The 19,225-nt window shown below is 46.5% G+C and overlaps 1 protein-coding gene across 6 annotated transcripts in view; it reads left to right on the top strand.

Annotated features, from left to right (window-relative positions):
• ARNT2 (aryl hydrocarbon receptor nuclear translocator 2) overlaps positions 1–19,225 on the top strand; it is a 155,228-nt gene that overhangs the window by 6,254 nt on the left and 129,749 nt on the right. For 5 of the 6 annotated variants that reach the window (XR_001888147.1, XR_001888146.1, XM_017886857.1 and 2 more), the window contains exons 2-4: positions 737–784; positions 13,715–13,928; positions 18,518–18,731. Coding sequence is in view for 4 of the 6 variants with exons in the window: in XM_017886857.1 (XP_017742346.1) it covers positions 737–784; positions 13,715–13,928; positions 18,518–18,731 (476 nt within the window). In the remaining 2 variants the exon portion in view is untranslated. Of the gene's footprint in view, positions 1–736; positions 785–7,646; positions 7,790–13,714; positions 13,929–18,517; positions 18,732–19,225 lie in introns of all 6 variants that reach the window. The other variant, XM_017886858.1, reaches the window with a different exon arrangement.

The raw sequence follows: 19,225 nt of genomic DNA, 5'->3' as shown, positions 1-19,225 counted from the left end.
AGGCCCAGTAAAAGGTGAGTCAGAATAATTTCCATAGGCACAACAATAGTTTCCATAGGCACAACAATAGTTTCCATAGGCACAACCGATTTGAGTAGCTTGGGCCCCAAACAGCCATTTTCCCCTCAACAGCCATGTTTTTGGTCCTGAATTTAATAGGGCAAGGTCTTAAATGTCCTTTTCACTTTGACTCATCAAGACCAGCCACATTTTTAAGCAGTACAACTAGTAGTATGTTCTCTTTCACTTGTGATCCCTTCACCCTGACAACTTCTGTTTTCAAAATCCCATGAGCCTTTTCAGGCTGTTAATATACCATAAGACAAAGTAAGAAAACAGTCTTAATGTGGAATAGATGATGCCGAGCGGAGCAGGTATTCCCAAAGATAGTGAGAGACAAGGAAGATATACCTTTCCATCGTAGCCAGAGCAATCCACTGGCTGCTAAGAGTTCTGAGAAGGGAATGGCGTATAGAGTTCTGGAGGGACAAGTTGATACTTGAATATTCCCAGCCATAGAATTAGTGGTGCTTAGACTGAAGACCTTTCATTTTGCCTTTTCTTGTCTTGAACATGTTTGATGACTGTGTAGAGATATTGCTTGTAGCACTGCCAAAAGTTGGGACCAATGGATAGCAGTCCTAGTGAATAAAGCTCCTTTTGTTCCAGCAGCTCCTGTTATCAGTTAAAATGTTCTCCAGATAATCAGTGCTCACTTGTGATCTTGACTTTTCAGAATGGACTTCGATGATGAAGATGGTGAAGGCCCCAGTAAATTTTCAAGGTAAGTTTATTTTATTTTCCTTAGACTTAAAGAAGCCAACAGCCAGCAATCACCTTAGTGAAAGATACAAGAATGTAACATCTTTTGTCATTGAAAAAGCCATTGCCTACAGTTTGACCATCTTCCTAGTCCCTCACTCTGTGGCAGTATTTGGCCCAGTGGCAGCTAGCTATAGATGATCAAAAGGTAAGTAACCAGTTATTAACTCTGTTTGCTTTATAAGCAATGAATGTCAATTTTAAGGATTCCTTTTAAAAGACAATAAGGCTTTTAAAAGTATTTTAAAAGCCTTTTAAAAAGTCCTATGACTTTTAGACCAGGAGTGGTGGCTCACGCCTGTAATCTCAGCACTTTGGGAGGCTGAGGCAGGTGGATCACGTGGTCAGGAGATGGAGACCATCCTGGCTAACATGGTGAGACCCCGTCTCTACTAAAAATACAAAAAATAAGCCAGGCGTGGTGGCGGGCCCCTGTAGTCCCAGCTACTCGGGAGGCTGAGGCAGGAGAATGGCTTGAACCCAGGAGGCAGAGCTTGCAGTGAGCCAAGATTGCGCCACTGCACTCCAGCCTGGGCAACAGAGTGGAACCCCTCTCAAAAAAAAAAAAAAGTCCTATTTTTTAAAAAGGAATCTATTAAAATTATTTTCATTGCTTATAAAGCAAACAGAGGAATTCGTTCTTGCTGAATAGCCCTAGAGTTCAAGTTTAGAAAAAACTGTCAAGATAAGTCTTTTATTGCTACCATGGAAAATAAGAAGAGATATGAGAAACCAGGGCAGCTGTATTCTGGATGCGGGATAGAAAACTGGGTTTTCAGTTCTTAAGAACTGTGTTGCCCTCTGGCCATGTGACAGCATCTTTATCTGGGCTCTGCGGGGCCATCCTGAGTGCAGACCACTTCGTGGAAAGTTTGCTGGATCACGAATGTCCATGGGGTTATATACATTACATACATGAAGGATAAGGCAGGCCCAATCCCATGACTCTTTTTTTTTCCCCCCATTTTGTTTAAGATATGGTAGGAAGTTTGGCAATGTTGACAGGAGGGCACAAATCATTCCATCATTCTTAGCAAAATTCACATCTGTACCCACTTGCCTAAGGATGGGACTGCCTTGACATTCCTCCCCACTAGCCAAGCCTCCAAGCCTTCCTAATTCTTGGTCATTGATGGACTTGAAAACTTGCCATGGGTGATGGTTACTTTTCTTCTGTGTCCATGGTCCGTAGTTTGGGCTGATGGCCTCAGTTGTTTTGGATGAACCACGTACGTATTGAGTCCTGGGCCCCCTGAGTTGCCCTAGTTTTCTCCCCTCATGGTGGCCATTTTTGGTGATGATTCCTTTTACAAACTGCCTTGCGATTGTGAGTTCAGCACACTTTTCCACCAGTTCAAGAGGGACATGCATCTCGTTACTTCCCACAGATTCCCAGAGTCTCCAAGTCCGTAGTAAACTCTCATCATGCCATACGCTTTCCTCCCCAAAATCTTTTCCTTCCTTCTTTCAGCTTCTGCTTTGCTTGAAACAGTAGAGAGGAGATGGAGAACATTTTGGTCACTAATGACCTTGGAGTTTCTAATCAAAACAGGACATGAGTTTCAATAACAAAAGCATATATTGTTTTCCCTTGGTGCAGACAGAATGGCAGCTTGGACATCCACCCATTTCTTGGGATACATTTTAATAGCAGGGTGTGCTTTCTTGCTGAAATGGAAAGAAGGGCACATATCTCCCTGCCCCAGTTTGCTCTCACTGTACACAGCCTCCCTCCATGAGGAAACAATGACTTTGATTCCTCCACATCAAAATTCCCCTTGAGATAACATTCCATAGCATGCTAACCTCAAGAAATGATGATTCCTGGGGCCTTAAAACATAAAGAGGAAGAAAGATGAGGAGTGACGTTTGTTTGACATTGGAAAGATCAGTGTCTGTGATGAAATAATAGTGCAGGGGTACAAAAAGCTCTTGTATTAGGCCCAATCAATAAGAAACAGAAACTCTACACTCTGGTTAACTATCTCGTGAGCCTGTCTGTGAGTTCGTTTTTATACAGTCAAGGTTCAAACCCAGGCGTCTATGAACCATATCACTTCCCTTATGAAAAATAAGGAGGATAGGATGTGTTTCCAGCATGTGCTGTTACTAATAGGAATGAGTTTGTAGGACCACAGAGGCCACTTTATTATGTCACATAGGCTTAGCTGCTGGGCCCTCAGTGAATGGGCCCGTGGATACATCTGAGCTGCTCAGCACTAGGAGAGATGACTGAGTCCACCCTCATCCTTCCACTTTGCTGTGACTGTGGCTGCTGTCCAGGGGAGGAGTGGAGAATCTGCTTCCAATTGGCATGGAACACCCCAGTGCCTCTCCTGTTTTCTCTTCTTACAATCACACAACAGAAGCCCCTTCATGTGAGGCCCTGGAAGAGATAGAGGCTGCCTTGTGAGCCAGCACCCACTGTAGTTTGCTGACTCAGAATCTAGGCAGGGTGCTGTGCCATGGTTTCTGTCTCTTGATGTATGTGTGCAATCAGCTTTTCCAGCTTTTCGCAAGGGGGCTTCCAAGTTTAAAAGTCCTGCCTATCATGAGACCTCATGTCTCAATTTTTGATTTGGGAAGTATGGTCACAGTCACAAAGGAGAGCAATTACAGGAATTTGGTGTGGTTCCTACTTTAGCATAGCCAGGCGTGTCACAGCAGGCCTTAGATGCAACAAAGTAGTAGATGTGAAGCTGCCACTGCTATGTGACCTCAGGTGCACACACAAGCACACACATGCGTACGCCCATACGTGCACATGCATTCCAGGATCCCGCCTGCCAGTGCCAGAAATGGTCTCAGGCCCGCTTCACCACATCCCAAGGCCTCAGCTCTTTCTCACACATGGGATTCATGCTGTTCTGGGAGCTGTGATATGCAGAATGTGGCTCTGCCTACATTCAAAGTTTCCTTTCCCCCACACAAAGTCTCAGGGACCTGGGGGACAGAAGCCAGATTACAGTGGGCTGAGGACTGATTGGGAGATGAAGACATGAAGATATGTGAGAACAACTCTTTGAGCAGTTTGGATGTAGATCAAAAAGGAAGGGGTTCCGGGAGGGGTACTTTTTAAGAATGGGAAGACAGTGAGTGCATCCATGTGAGGAGGGGAAAGAATGGGATAGCCAGAGATTTGGAAGGCTCAGGAGTGAGGCTGGGGAGAGATGGGTTCAGAGGACGAGGAGAGAGACCCAAGCCCACAGAAGGGAGTACTCATGCTCCAAGGCAGAAGGAAGGAGCTGCAGGTGAGGCCAGGTGCGAGGCTGTGGGTGTATCAGAAGTGGAGGTGTTAATTCTTGTGGCTTCCATTGTCTTGATTAGGTAGGAAATGGAGCTGTGTGCCACAGGTAGGAAGAGGTTTGCTATGATGTGGGAGAGTGAAGTTTGGGGTGGCCCTGGGTTGAATTCACAGGAAGGAGGCTAACCGAAGACAGAGATGTAAAAACTTTAGACCCCATTTGAGATTGTGGACCACCAATGTGAGGTGGCATCATTGTGTATAAGTGCAGTTTCCCTCCAGCAATACCCAGTGTAGTGGATACAGGCAATGCAGGCTTTTCTCAGACTCAGGGTTGAGAATTAGGGCAGGTGCCATGGAAGGACAGGAGTCGAGGTGGTTAAGGTATCGATGAGAGGGTGGTTGAAGAGGCCAAGCTGTGGGTCCAATGGCAGAGGGAGTGAAGGGCAGCTGGGAGTCCGGAAGAGTGAGAAGAGAATGAAGGACGCCAGGGACAGGAAGTAGCAATGCAGTCCAAGAATAGTTCTAATTTTGTGGGAGTTTGAGAGGGCTGGAAATGTAGGAAGTTGTGGTCAAATAGTGAGAAGCCACCACCATGGGAGAGGCTGGCTGAGGTCTAGTAGAGGAGGCAGAGGTCAGTCCTGGGGGCAGAGGCGTGGGGAGACAGATGGGTGGGTGTGCGTCACCCCCTGCAGAGGCTGTCGTGGGGGGTGGTCTGGGGGCAGGGGCTGACTGTGTGGGTGGGCAGTGATGATGATGATGATGAGCCTAGAAGGTGGCAAAGATGGATGGCACGAGTTTCAGAGAAGGCCTTTCTGCCAAGGAGGTGAAAAGGAGTGAAGTCGCAGAGCCAGCCTTTCTTCCTGGGCTCAGCTGAGAAAGCAGCCTCCACTGGGAGCACTTGGCTTGACCTCACTCTTGGAATTCCAGTTATCAAGTCACTGATCCTAACAGCAGGTAGTGATAAACCCTGTGTCTTTGGAAAAATGCTGATTACACTCCAGAAAGTGTTTCTCCAAAGATGATCCTCCTGGGCAGCTGGTAGTGGTGCCGCACCCTCCTATAGTGAGGTCAGCACCAGTCCTTCCTGGTTCGTGTGCCTGTGTGGATGGTCTTGGTGTGCCTGGGAGGCAGATGCCAGTCCCGCCCAGCACGTCCTGCAACCTTACACTCAAGCAGAGGCCAAAAGCCTTTTCATCACTCTGAGTGGTTCAGGGGCATCTTCCTACTTTAATGGCCCCTTAGATTAACATTTTCTAGGGAGTTCCAGGATACCTTCTCGTACCTGCAGCTGGGGTCAGCTGCCACCAGTACGTGGAGGCATCTTAAATATTGTTTCATAAAGGGCACTGTAACATCCCAGAGCTGCCATCTGTAGAGTCAAAATTATACACCCGCTCATCAAGTGCCTTACTTGTGTGAATGTATGCATAATGTTTCATTAAAACAAAGAGAGGAAACAGTCCTAACTGTCTTTTTATGTTACATTTACAACTTGGGGACAAACAAGTATGCGCTCCTCAAACTTTAGTTCTTGTCACTGTGTATTATCTGTGTATTTTTGCTCCCTTCAGACTCATTCTGCACCCTTTCTCAAAAGACCCTAAAGACCTTCCAAGGAGTTCTCATATCTGTTACTGAGGATTCAGCTCCAGTGCTTGGAGCTTCCTAAGAGCTTGGACTCAAAATCCCTTATCAATGGGCTTCCTGGCCTCTCTTTAGCCTTTTTAGAAATGGCTGTAAGTGACCTCGTTGGCTGTTCTTTGGTGAGATTGTAGCACTCAATTGCACCAGTCCAAACTTATGCCTTATATTTTGTAGAGTTAGACAGTGAACCTCTAAAAGTAAAGATATTCGTTCAGGAAAGCTTCTGCAGAATTGACCTTTTGTTTCTCATCACGCCCCTTTTGGTACATCCCTTTTGGTTTTGTGTGGTATTTAAGCTTGTAGGCACTTCCCCCCCGGCTTTACAGGTTGTGATGATGTTTTAGTTTTAATCATTCCTGCTTTGTGAGTAGGTATCATGACCAAAACTCTGTTGATAAGGAAAATATGCAAGGTAGGCGTGTCCTGCAGAGGTCTTTCCTGGCAGAAAGAAAAGAAAACTGGGGGTTTCCAGAATTCTTAGTCTGAGCATCTTAGCCTAGAGAGTGGGTTACTCTGTTTCCAAGTGAGAAGATGCCTAAAGTATTTCCAAGGCAGAGAGGATGACCAGGCAGCAGCAAGGAGTGCCCCTTTTTTCATCTGACCTGACCTTATCAGTCACCATGTGTGGGACACACTGGATGGGCATGTGAAGTCCTTGTAAAGCAGGAAGAGATTCAGCCAAGCCTTTCAGATGTTGCAGAGCAAACCCCAAGATGAGCCCTTCCAAACTTCCCATGCCTCCTCCTGCCTCTACAGTCTCAGTTTGTATGAACCAGACAAGAGTTGCAGATAAGCTGAGTAGAACCTGGTACAGTGTTGCCTATGAGCAACTAAAGTCCATGTTGCTTTAGTGGATTAGGGTTATGGTCCGCGTTAGGGTTAGGGTTAGGGTTAGCACACACTGGAATGAAAGATTTTGTAGGAGGGAGTGGCTTTCTAACACCGTGCTAATATGAATGGCTGAGTTCCTTCTTTTTTTTTTTGAAATGAAGTTTTGCTCTTGTTGCCCAAGCTGGAGTGCAATGGTGCGGTCTCGGCTTACTGAAATCTCTGGCTCCCGGGTTCAACCGATTCTCAGACTCCCAAGTAGCTGGGATTAAAGGTGTGCACCACCATGCGCAGCTAATTTTTTGTATTTTTAGTAGAGACAGGGTTTCACCGTGTTGGCCAGGCTGGCCAACCTCAGATGATTCGCCTGCCTCGGCCTCCCAAAGTGCTGGGATTATAGGTGTGAGCGACTGTGCCCAGCCAGGGTAATTTCTTCATACAACACGTTTGGCTCTCACATGATGGACCTGCACCTTGATGTGTTTCTTACCATTTTTAGCTATGCTACCCCTTCAGTTTTCTGCTAGAGAGATTAACCTTGATTTGAAATGATAGTGCCTGAATAACACTAGAATTTTTTGGAGAGAGAGGAGGAAACCAATTCTGGGATCTTAAGTAGTCCTGAGCTGTGTCTGTTTGGAAGCTGCTAGGCATATTCTTCCCCCATAAAGCTTTAAATATATTTGCTCCCCAGTCTCTCCAGGCATTCTAGCTCCGAACTAGGACCAGTTAGTACTCTGCTGGGTAGAGGTGGTGAGAGAGAGGCAGCAGGTGACTGGCAGGCCTGGTCCCAGTCCTGGTAAGTCAGTTGGACCCTTGGAGCCTCAGCTTCCTCCTCTGTAGGTAAAGGAGGTATTTCCTGATTGGCGGGTAGGGGGTGGGTTGCAAGGATCGATTGTAGTCAGTGCTGAGAGAGTGCTTGGGAAGCCGTAAGTTGCTATAGAAACATGTAAAATGTGTGTCTCACTGGGAACAGGGATTGTCAGAGGTGCTGGGCCTGGGCCCCTGCTTGGGAAGATCTAGGCTTCTCAGACTCCTCCATGTGTTTTGTGTGAGTCTTGTATTCAGCCTGGACCCATACAAATATCTTGTAGTTGCCTTGCAGAAACCTGGGCCTTGGATGGCTTCTGGGGAGCAGGATGCCTACCTCCTTCTGAAGGAGAGAACAAGCCTCTGCCCTTTCTGGAGCAGCCTCAGAAGCTGGGAAAACTGCCCTACTGAATATGCCTCAGTGGGCCTTCTCTGCAGGTATCTGACTAACCTCCATGGGGCTTCCTGAAGTGGCTTTCCTCTGGCCTTCATGGCTCTTACAATGCCCTGCAGCGTTGCCCAGGAGCCACCGGCCATGAAGGATATTCCTGGAAAGACACAGCCTTCCTTCTCGAGTGTCAGTGAGGTGGGGCAGAGCCAGCCTGTGCCTAATACTGCACCAGAGGCTGCTGACAGTTGAACAGGACTTGTGTGTAGACCCCCACGCAGCCACTCTTGGTCTGATGACTCCCCTGGGCTATCTCTGAAGGCCAGGTGGTATGAGCCTATGCAAAGGGTCTCTTCCTACAGTTCTGACTCCACCCTGGCTGGTTAAATCTCACGGAGAAATCCCTAGTAGGGGGAGAAGGGGATTGATGCTTCCTTTGCTTGAGAAGTGCTGAAGCCATTTACTGGAATTGCAGGCAGAAAGCCTTGTTTGTTCAGTAACTTGAGCCATGCACAGTTTGATGAATTGTCCAAGAGCAGAGGTTATCACTGTGTGCTGGGTGAATTCTGAAAAGGAAAAAACTCCTAGTGACCAGTCTTCCAGGTCTGGTGCAATCTGGGGAAATGAGAACAAATTCTGCCCTGAGTGAGGCCTGTTTCCAAGCCCGATGGCTTTGAGAGTGGCAGCTGCTTGGTGATGCTTCTCCAGGTTGGGGAGAAGCTTTATGTTTATTCTCAGCAGGTCTGTGGTTGGGACCGCTGTGGCCTGGAGAGGGGTATGGACCTCAGGAGGTAGAAATGGAAGCTGAGGCATCATGGAGAAATGTGGTCCTGGTGCCATCTGTAGCAGGGCTGCTCTACAGACATTCCACATGGGACCGATGTAGCTCTGAAGCTGGCAGTGAGTTGTGATCAGTCGTATTATTTCAAGTGCTGACTTCTCAAATTTGGACTATGGCGGTGTAGGTGGCCTGGCTAGAGCTAGAGTTGGTCATATCTCTCATAGTATCTTGCATTGGCCTACCTGCTGCCTTGAGGTGCCCACACCTGATCAACCTGACATGAGCAAAGAGAGGCTGCAGAAGCACTTAGGTTTACGTTGTGGCTCCTCTCAGCTAGGCCCTGTGCGGGGCCTTTCAGTGTCCCATTGAGAGGTGACAACATGCTAGCAGCCCTTGCTCTCGGCGCCTCCTCGGCCTCAGCATCCACTCTGGTGGCGCTTGAGAAAGCTCCAAAAGCAAGCCCTGGGCCCTGAACAAAATTTGGAGGCATTATTAAACCTGGCAACCTCGGTTTTCTATAATAGGGACCAAGAGGAACAGGCCCAAAAGGAAAAGTAAGATCAGAGAAAGGCCTCAGCCTTAGTCATGGCCCTCAGACAAACAAACCTTGGTGGTTCAGACAGGACAGAAAAAGGAGCAGGCCAATCACCCAGTAGGCTTTGTTATCAGTGTGGTTTACTAGGACACTTTAAAAAAGACTGTCCAATGAGAAACAAGCTGCCCCCTCGTCCATGTCCACTATGCCGAGGCCGAGAAGGCTCCAAGAGCGAGAGCTCCTAGCATGTTGTCACCTCTCACCAGGTCCCAGGGTTCCTGAGTATTTCCCTAGGACTTTTTCACAGGGAGCTCTCCCCACCACACACTCACAGCATCCTCTTCTGACCTTTTAGTGTACAAGGGAACCACACAGGGATTGTGTCTGTACCTGCTCACTTTCTGTTGCCCCTGCTTGTCTGTGGGCTCTCTGTCCTATCCTGCACCCGTCTCCAGTACCCAGCGCGGTAACTCCCAGACTCGAAGTATGCTCCAGGTGTACCATGTCTGCAGTGATCAGGGAGTTCCCAGCATGGGGCTGTCTCATTCAGTCTGCTTGCTCCGGGTCTAAGGTTCCCTTCCCATAGGAGACAGGAGACTCAACTGCTGTCAACAGTTAAAGGATGCTCTTTATTGAGATCTTGTAAAATTCTCCTTTTGTGTACTTTAATTAAGATGGGTACCTCACTGTTCAGATTAAACTTAGGAGGTTCCCATTAGGAGCAGAGTTGGAAAAGAAACACAAGTCAGTGTGCAGTTAGTTGAACCTCTTCTTTCTGTGCCTTGATTTCCATAGCTGTGCTCCTGGAGCCAAGCTCTGGGTCCTCTTAGCACAGCAGAGGTGTCTTTGAAGCTGACAGCTCTACCTGTGTCCCCAGCTGTCAATTCTCTGGAGTCCTGGTCCTGCTTCCCTGTACATAGGAGTTAATTTCTTTATTGATGCTATCAGTGCCAAGCAAGCATGTGGGGCACATGCAAGTCACAGATACCAGGTTCACAGACTCACTCCTACAGCTCCTCCAGGCAGACCCCAAATTGTCCCCTCACTCTGGGGAGGAGATGGCCTTGCCCCAGCAAACATAGTCTTGGAGATACGTCCTTCTGTATTCACAAGATGGCATCATCCCGCCTGCCTTGATGAAGGCTTCAAAATGAAACTGTACATATATATGTGTATGTCACTTATCAAATCTTGTTGCTAAGTAATTGGCAGCTGTCAGTCATTTTGACATTCTGCTGGTAACTCAGTATTATTTCATAAAATATAAAGTGCTTGGAGCATTTTCTGGACTAGGCAATGAATACAATCAGTTTTTAAGCCGTTGCACTAAGGCTATCTTCTTCACACACCTTATCTCACAGATTGGGTTCACAGAGCACTGTGGTGAAATTGCTTTAGATCTCAGTTTAAGAATTACATGAATATTTTTTTGCCTGCAGAATATTTATAAAGCAAGATGGTCTGTGCCACTATGGGACAAGCTCTTTGGATAATAGTATTAGAAGCAAGTGTGCGTCAGCCCTGCGTTGAAGCAGTGGCCACAGTGACCAGCTGAAGGATTTGGAGGCTCAGTGGAAGGGGCTTAAGGGAAGGCTCTGGTTTGTATTTTGAGAAACATCAGTCTGGCCACAACATGAAGGCTAAACTGGAGGGTGAGAGTGGAGAAAAAGGCTGGGAAAAGGTGGTTGGTGACAAGGGGAAAAGTGGTGCCAGCAAGGAGTCAGCATGGAGAAGGTGGGAGAGAACCAGGAAACAGCTGCAAGAGCTTTGACACAGTTGGAGTTTTGAGGGAAGGGAGCAATTCCCCGTGTTCTGAATCGAAGATAAGTAGGAATGGCTATTGCCTGGTGATATTGAGGGGTAGGGAGCAGCTGACATGTGGTTGGAATAGAGGACGGGGCTGTGGGTGGCGCCTGATGAGGGAGATCCCAGAAGTCAGGCTGAAGAGTTGGAATGCAGACGCTAGGTGGTGTGAGTGTATGGGAGGAAAGCCGGTTCTCCAGGGTGTCCGGCGGGCGAGTGCGGGGTGGTGGGTGCAGCCTGAGGCCTAACTCATGCGTGTACTACCATCAGCAGCCAGGGTGCTTCCCAGCATCTTCCAACGCCAGCAGCCCCAGCCAACTGTCTCTGTGTTCCACCAACCCCATCGGGCCTTGATGAAGTGTAGTCTGGCGAGGCGGGGGGCTCGCCCTCCTCTGAGAGCTCCTCCAGACCTTTCTTGCTGCACCTTAGTTGTCTCTTCACAAGCTCCTGGCTAAGGAGTCAAATGCAGGAGATGCTGGTGAAGACCCCGTTCAGGGTGGGCTGCCACCACTCATTTACCTGCTTCAGAGTTTTGGAGAGAAGGAAAAGAATTCCTGTATCTCCTCCAGGGAAGGGTTCCTGAATGCACTAAAGAACTCAACAATCTGTAACCAAATCCCCCTTTTTCATTGCTTTCCTTCTTTAGGATTGCCTCGCCCCAACCCATTCTTCTCTGGTTACCTTTATCTACCCCTCAGTCAACAAGCCCTGCTTGATTATGCAGGAGCCATTTCTCCTGGAGAGTATATGCCCCTCCCTACCAGAGTGGCTGTGCTCTGTGGACCAAGGGCATTTGTGCTGGGACTGGTGTTTCCACCATTCCAGTGGGTTGGCTGCAGAGTTATCCTTTGTGGGTGGGAGGAGAGCACCAGGCCTCAGGAATTTCCCTGCTGGTCCCAGCCTCCATCTCCTCCTCCCCGACTCTGAACTTGTCCCCCAACCTGAACCTCCCTGGAGAAGCCAGCCACGGAGGCAGAGAGCATCATGGCTCTTATCAGCTTGGCATGCATGACAGCTTTCCCTTTGTTGTCCAGCAAGGTTTCCCAGCTTCTCATGCTCCTCGACCCCTCTCCTCCAGGGCCCATCTCTACCCTTCCATCTAGGCCTGCCTCCTCACCACCCTCAAATGCTTCTTCCCAATTCCAGGCCTTTATTTGATCCTGCCGATCCCCTCCCCAAAGTAGACCTCCTCTACTCGCTGACAGGTTAGGCCCAGCTCTCTCCCAGTTCCTCCTCCCTACCCCTTCCAGCACCCTCAGCTCCAGGATCACCATCTCCTCTTTGCTGTTGTTCTCTATTGTGGCTTTTGCTTTCCACCTGCCTTTTGAAGCATTTAATCATACTCTGCCTTTCATTTCCACTATGCAAGGTGTATGTTTTATCTTCATAGTTAACCCCCCACTGCTTGAGGACAGAGTTGGGCATTCCTTGTTTTCTCTACCACTCCTTTGCTCATGGGGTCTGGAAGGTGCACGGTGGATGGCTCAGGTCGCTCTGCAGTGACCTCTACTGCAGTCTCACTTCCCCTTGGTCTGTGTGTTCAGAGGCCCTCAATACGTGCTACTTGGTGTCATCAGAGCCGACTGGCATGTCTGTTCCCCAGTCTGGGAGGATGGGCTATTAAGTTCATTAATACATGCAGTGTTTGGAGGCAGCCCTGCCTGAGTTGTTTTTTTCTTGCCCTTAGTGTCACTCTCATTCTTTGAACACCAGTGAAACCCTAAATCCTGCAGCAGACATGGGATATATGTTTAGATAATTCTTTTATCCCAAGTAACAGCTTTGTCTTAGAGTCGTTGAACTGGGTTGGCTGTGACTCCTTCAAACCTAAAGGTAAAAAGCCTGGGTTGGAAATATTCTACCCTCCCTTCTGCTAGTTTTTTATCATAACACATCACAGAGATTGCATTCAGTAATTCCTTTGCAATGTGTTTTTATTTTAAATTGGTTATTTATTGTTTCATAAGCCAGGGGTGTACCTGTTCTATTGCTATGCTGCAGAAAATGTGTTGGGCATAGAACAAAGGCTTATTCACAACTTTAAAGTAAATTTGTAGCATTATTGGTCTGCTTAGTGACACAAAGAATGGCAAGACTTATATAGTGCTTCTTACTGCAAGATATAATATGTAAATATTATGTATAATATGTTTATTACATACTTATATTTATATATTACATATTATATGTAATAAATATGTAAAGATAAAACATGTAAACCACATATTGAAGCAGACAGTAACCACATTTGTGTGTGTGCACGTGTGTATATCCATGTACAGATTTATGTATGCACCCGTTGGAGTGCAGTGGTGTGATCTCAGCGCACTTCAACCTCCACCTCCCAGGTTCAAGCAATTCTCATGCTTCAGCCTCCCAAGTAGCTGGGATTACAGGCATGCGCTACCACGCCCAGCTAATTTTTGTATTTTCAGTAGAGACGGGGTTTTACCACGTTAGTCAGGCTGGTCTCAAACTTCTGGCTTTAAGTGATCTGCACACCTCGGCCTCCCAAAGTGCTGGGATTACAGGTGTGAGCCACTGTGCCCAGCCCTCATGTCTCAATTTTTTGTGCTTACAAAAATACCTCAGGCATATGGGAGTAATTAGAAGATTTTGCTATGTATTTAGAGATTGAGACTATAGATGTCTGTGCTTCCAACATGTAGATGTAAGAGCTTGCTGAGGCCTCAAAAGGTCCGCCTTGCCCAATATTCATTCAAAGCACTCAGCTGTTAGGTGTTAGCCCCTAGTTCCTGATGACTTGGTGTTAATGGTTTTATCCCACTAGATAGTAATCCCTAATCTGATACTTCTCTTTTTTCTCCCTCTTCTGATCTCGTGCTTTCTGGAAAGAGAGAATCATAGTGAAATTGAAAGGCGCAGACGGAACAAGATGACTCAGTATATCACGGAGCTCTCCGACATGGTCCCCACGTGCAGCGCATTGGCTCGGAAGCCAGACAAGCTCACCATCCTCCGCATGGCCGTCTCACACATGAAGTCCATGAGGGGTACAGGGAACAAGTCCACCGATGGCGCCTACAAGCCTTCCTTCCTCACAGAGCAGGTACCCTGGTCATCACATCACCATTGGAAAGGGGGGAGAATCCCAGCATCACCAAGATGAAATCAACTATGTGGGGAACCAGGGCTCAAGGTTGAGGAAGGAATGAAGCCAAGATGTTTTGTTTCCATTTTTCTCCAAGAAACTGTGTTCAACAGAGGGTTTGTCTGATCTTTGGGTCTTCTGCTTTTATGTTTCCCATAACCTTAATGAGATGTCACTCAAAAAATATATTGAGCATCTGAACATCGTGCTCAGAACACTGACACAGGAAGAAGTTAGTAAAAACACTGTGTGCTGGAATCGTGCTGATATAATCAGCCTATGAAAGTGATGGTATATGAAAAAAGCTCCGCATCACTGATCATTAGAGAAGTGCAAATCAAAACTACTATGAGATACCATCTCACTCTAGTCAGAATGGCTGTTACTAAAAAGTCAAAAAATAACAGATGCTAGTGAGGTTGCAGAGAAAAGTGAACACTTATACACTGCTGGTGGAAGTGTAAACTAGCTCAGCCATTGTGGAAGGCAGTGTGGAGGTTCCTCAAATAGCTAAAAACAGAAATACCATTCGACCCAGCAATCCCGTCACTGGGTTTATATACAAGGAAATATAAATCGTTCTACATGAAGACATATGCATATGTATGTTCAATGCAGCATTATTCACAATAGCAAAGACATGGACTCAACATAAACGTTCATCAGTGACAGACTGGATAAAGAAAATGTGGTACATATACACCATGGAATACTACACAGTCATATAAAAGAATGAGATCAAGTCCTTTGCAGGAACATGAATGGAACTGGAGGCCACTATCCTTAGCAAACTAATGCAGGAACAGAAAACCAAATACCGCATGTTCCCACTTGTAAGTGGGGGCTGAATGATGGGAACACACAGACACAGAGAGGGGAACAACACACGCTGGAGTCTCCTAGAGGGTGGAGGTTGGGAGGAGGAAGAGATCAGAAAAAATAACTGATGGGTACTGGGCTTAGGATCTGGATAATGAAATAATTTGTACAACAAATTCTCATGACATGAGTTTACTCCCTTGGCAGTATGTAACAAATGTGCATGTGTACCTGTGAACTTAAAATAAAAGTTAAAGGAAAAAGACAGTGACGGCAGCAGTAGTGATAATAGTGGCCGGGATCAGAGCATTTAGCTGGCCGGCATTTCTGGGCGCTGGTGTGAGTCATAGGTTTCTGTGAAATATCTCATTTACTACTTACTCTAGCCCTGTGAAGAAGCCAGTGTTATTTAGCTCTGTTTTATTGATGAGGAAACTGAGGCTTAGAAAGAGTCAGCAGATTGCTCAGGGTTAATCTGCTGCTTAGTGGAGGAGCCAAGATTGGGTCCAGTGAAGACAGGTTGGTAGGACCCCAAAGCCATATTTTTAACACCTACACTAGTCTTTGACTAGTTGGCAAGAAGAAACACATAAAATGGCTAGTGAGGTCATATTTTATAAGTGGATTTACATGAGCCAGAGGCCTGTGTTCAGGGTCTTTGTATTTCCATGCGCTGGTCATAGGGCAGATTGGCAAATATTCTAAGCTTCAGTGTGCTCATCCTGTGAAATGAACATAAAACTTTTTGCTTTCCTGTCTCTAAGAGCTTTTGCAGGATAAATGAGATGATGGATTTGAAAGCGCTTCATTGTATACAGCAGAGTGGAGTGGGGGGTGTTGCGGGAGAGGTGAAATGATACAGCTGTCAGGGCATGCAGTTAGGAAATGCAAAAGTATGTAGAATATAGGGTCCTAAAAGTAATGGAGGATTTAACAAGACACAGCGTGTGGTCAAGCTGAAATAGAGTGGTAGAGTCCTGGTATTATCAAGAGGAACTTCTCAGGACAGAGACAGTATTGGCATAGAAAGGAGCCACAAAAAATACCTAGAAAGGGGAGCAGAAGAGATTTCACAAAAAGGCAACAGTGTACACAGAATCTCAGAGGCAGGAATGAAAAAGATTTTGTTGGGAGACAGAATGGTTTATTCTGTTAGAGCCGAGACTCGATTTATGTCATGGAAGTTAGGTTTAGATAAAGAACAAGGGAGGAGGAACTAACGTTTATTACTGTCTGTTCTGTGTTAGACACTTTAGCAAGGACTTTACCTATTTGATCCCTTTTTAAATCATCCCAGTGGTCATGGGAGCCCTCCCTTGGCAGATGTTAGGAAGATCCAGCAGTGGTAATATCTGCCACCTGGAGGACACAAACTGTGGTGGTCATGGCAGGAGCTTCAAGCCTCATTTCCACCTCTGTAAAAATAAATGCATGATAGCTCCCAGCTTGTGTGGTTGTGGTGAGGAAGGCAACAAGCATAGACTATTTAACATGGGCCTGAGGTATAATGAAGGGTGAATAGCTGGTAAGTAACAGACAGAAATTATTAAGCACTGTATAGCTGCTAGAGTCAGTTTTTTGTCTATTTTTTTTAATCCTCACCAAAAAACCTGCAGGGTCAATGTTTGAAATAAATCTCGTTATCTTTAAGTGACTGAGGATTATGAAAGTGGCATGAAGAGAGAAGGCAGCTATGCAGGTCAGATGAGCTGTACCTTTGTTCCTCTCTCAGCTGCTTGGATGGTGATGATAACGGTTACATTTATGGAGCACCTACTGTGTGCCAGGCCCTTACTAAGTCCTCACGCACAGCATCTCATTTAACCTTGCAAGAGCTCACTGAAAAAAATTACTGAGGGTGTGAAGTAACATGCCAAAAGTTGCACAGCTAAGTGGCAGAGCCATAGATGATAGTCTTCTTCTACTCCAGAATACATGCTTTTAACCGTGACTGTTTGTTTTCTTGGAATGTAGAGGCTAGTTCTGGATTCAGGGCATAGGAACTTGGTAGTGATGGATGGTCTCCCAGGGAATAAACATCAGGGAGGAGGGTGGTAAAAGAGGGTCCGTGATGCACGTGGGGCTTCATCCCATAAGACCTCTCCACAGTCTTTGCAAACTGGACAAAAATGTGAATACATGAGTAAAGTCATTCAGCCTCCACTTCCTCTCCTCCAGTTACAAAGAATTCTGTACTTCCCCAGATATCCTCTTCCGCTTTTAATTCTCTTACAGCTCTTTCTGTTGGGAAGATCATCCCAAAACTGAAAATAAAAATGCTGACCGAATTCCCTGAACTAACTAAGCATCTAGGTGACACAGAACAGCAGAAGTGCAAAGCAAGAGAAATGGGCAAAATAAACTTACCCTTAAAAAATGCTTATACCAACTGCTTCTGCCCTGGTTTCCCAGGCAGAGGATGTTAGAATTCCTCCCCAGCCAAGGGCTTAAACACATTTACAAAGCTCCCTGGGTTGTGCTCATCAGCACATCAACATTCTCTAGCCTCTGGGTCCTTGTACCCTGCTCAGGGACTGGGATTTGGGGCGCCAGATTCTCCACGGTTTGCCTCCACTCTGCTGGCTGTCCATATGCTTTACAGTGGGGTTTTCACATAAGATTACATTCAAACAAAAGATTGCCAGCAAAAACTGTTTGCCAGCTGCTGACCTAGAAGGATACCTTTGTCCTCTGGAGTCTGAACAGTACTTGAAGTGGCTGGAAGGGTGGCCATGGATTACAGTGTCTGGGGAAGACTTAGTGCCTGGCTCCGGCAGGCACAAAGCCCATTTCATTCAGTGGCAAAGGGCTCCTGAGCTTGATGTGAGAATAGCATGGGCAACTACGTGTGAGCTGCCTTCAGGCACTACAAAGACAAGACATCTCATTTTAACAAAGTTGATTTTGCCCCATCCACATCCTTCTGAGGATAATATCAAGGCTTCCTGCTGCCCTTTCCTTGATCCCAAACAGCTTCCTCCCTGCCTTCAATGACAGTCATGACCCCAGTGAATCAATGTGAGCCCAGGGTTCATGGTCCTAACCTCTTCTCACTGTAAGGTGATATGGCTAATATATTCCCTGCTGCCTCCCAGAGTTACTCTGAGAGTATTTTGAGATGATGGTGATTATTGTCAGTTCTGGAAATCTGACAGAAATGCAAATGTAAGGGGATACTCTTATAGCCAGTGCCAGCATTCAGCTCAGAAATACAGGAAGAGAAAAGGAACAAGAGTGTACTTTCAGCATGGCAAGCTGTGGGTGGGGAGACACACAGTCTCTGTCGTTCTCCCTTGTCACCTTCCCCTTCCCTTCCTGCTATCTAGCACCTTTTGTGCCAAGCACTATGTGTTGCGCCCTTCTGCTCCAATGACATGACTACAGTTTCAATATGTGGCGAAGCTGTTCATGCCTCTGGCAGCCCAGCACCTTCTGGTGATCATTCATTGCTCTCCCATCCCCCTAGGCTGGAAATTTTCTCTCTCTCCAACAAAGGACTAATGAAGACAGGGCTAACTGTATTTACAGTAGCTATGTCTTAGGGGTGGTGCAAGTTTTGTGCATTTTTCTAGCTTATTTTCCAGTAACAAAGCACTCGTTTCCCAAACTATTTGTGTACCAGAATAAATATGCAGATAAAGGAAATTGAAGGTTGCTTTCCCAATAAAAAAGTTTAATCAGACTGGGTCTGCCAGTGTATTGTGCCAATCATAATCTTTTCTTTATAGGAACTGAAGCATCTCATCCTTGAAGCAGCAGATGGATTTCTGTTTGTGGTGGCTGCTGAGACAGGGCGAGTGATTTATGTGTCTGACTCCGTCACCCCTGTTCTGAACCAGCCCCAGTCAGAATGGTTTGGGAGCACACTGTATGAACAGGTGCATCCTGATGACGTGGAGAAGCTGAGAGAGCAACTGTGCACCTCAGAAAACTCAATGACAGGTCAGTGGAGCCCCCTTTATGAGGTTGTTTGACTCTAGAGGAAATTCTTGGTCAGGCACGGTGGCTCACGCCTGTAATCCCAGCACTTTGAGAGGCTGAGGAGGGCAGATCATGAGGTCAGGAGATCGAGACCATCCTGGCTAACACGGTGAAACCCTGTCTCTACTAAAAATACAAAAAACAAAAAATTAGCCGGGCGTGGTGGCGGGCACCTGTAGTCCCAGCTACTCTGGAGGAGGCTGAGGCGGGAGAATGGCGTGAACCCAGGAGGCAGAGCTTGCAGTGAGCCGAGATTGCACCACTGCATTCCAGCCTGGGCAATAGAGTGAGACTCTGTCTCAAAATAAATAAATAAATCAATAAACAAACAAACAAACAGTAATCAGGCCACGAAGCTGGAGGCCATAAAAACTGCTTAAAGGTGAGGGAATATATTTGACTTGGCCTGTGTGATAACTTCATTCATTCAATAACATTTAAAAATCCATTTTTAA

The sequence above is a fragment of the Rhinopithecus bieti genome, unplaced genomic scaffold, assembly GCF_001698545.2.
Source record: "Rhinopithecus bieti isolate Rb0 unplaced genomic scaffold, ASM169854v2 scaffold_15087, whole genome shotgun sequence".
Classification (NCBI taxonomy): Eukaryota; Metazoa; Chordata; class Mammalia; order Primates; family Cercopithecidae; genus Rhinopithecus; species Rhinopithecus bieti.
The sequence above is the reverse complement of the archived record's forward strand: the minus strand, read 5'-3'. Positions and strand labels throughout refer to the sequence as shown.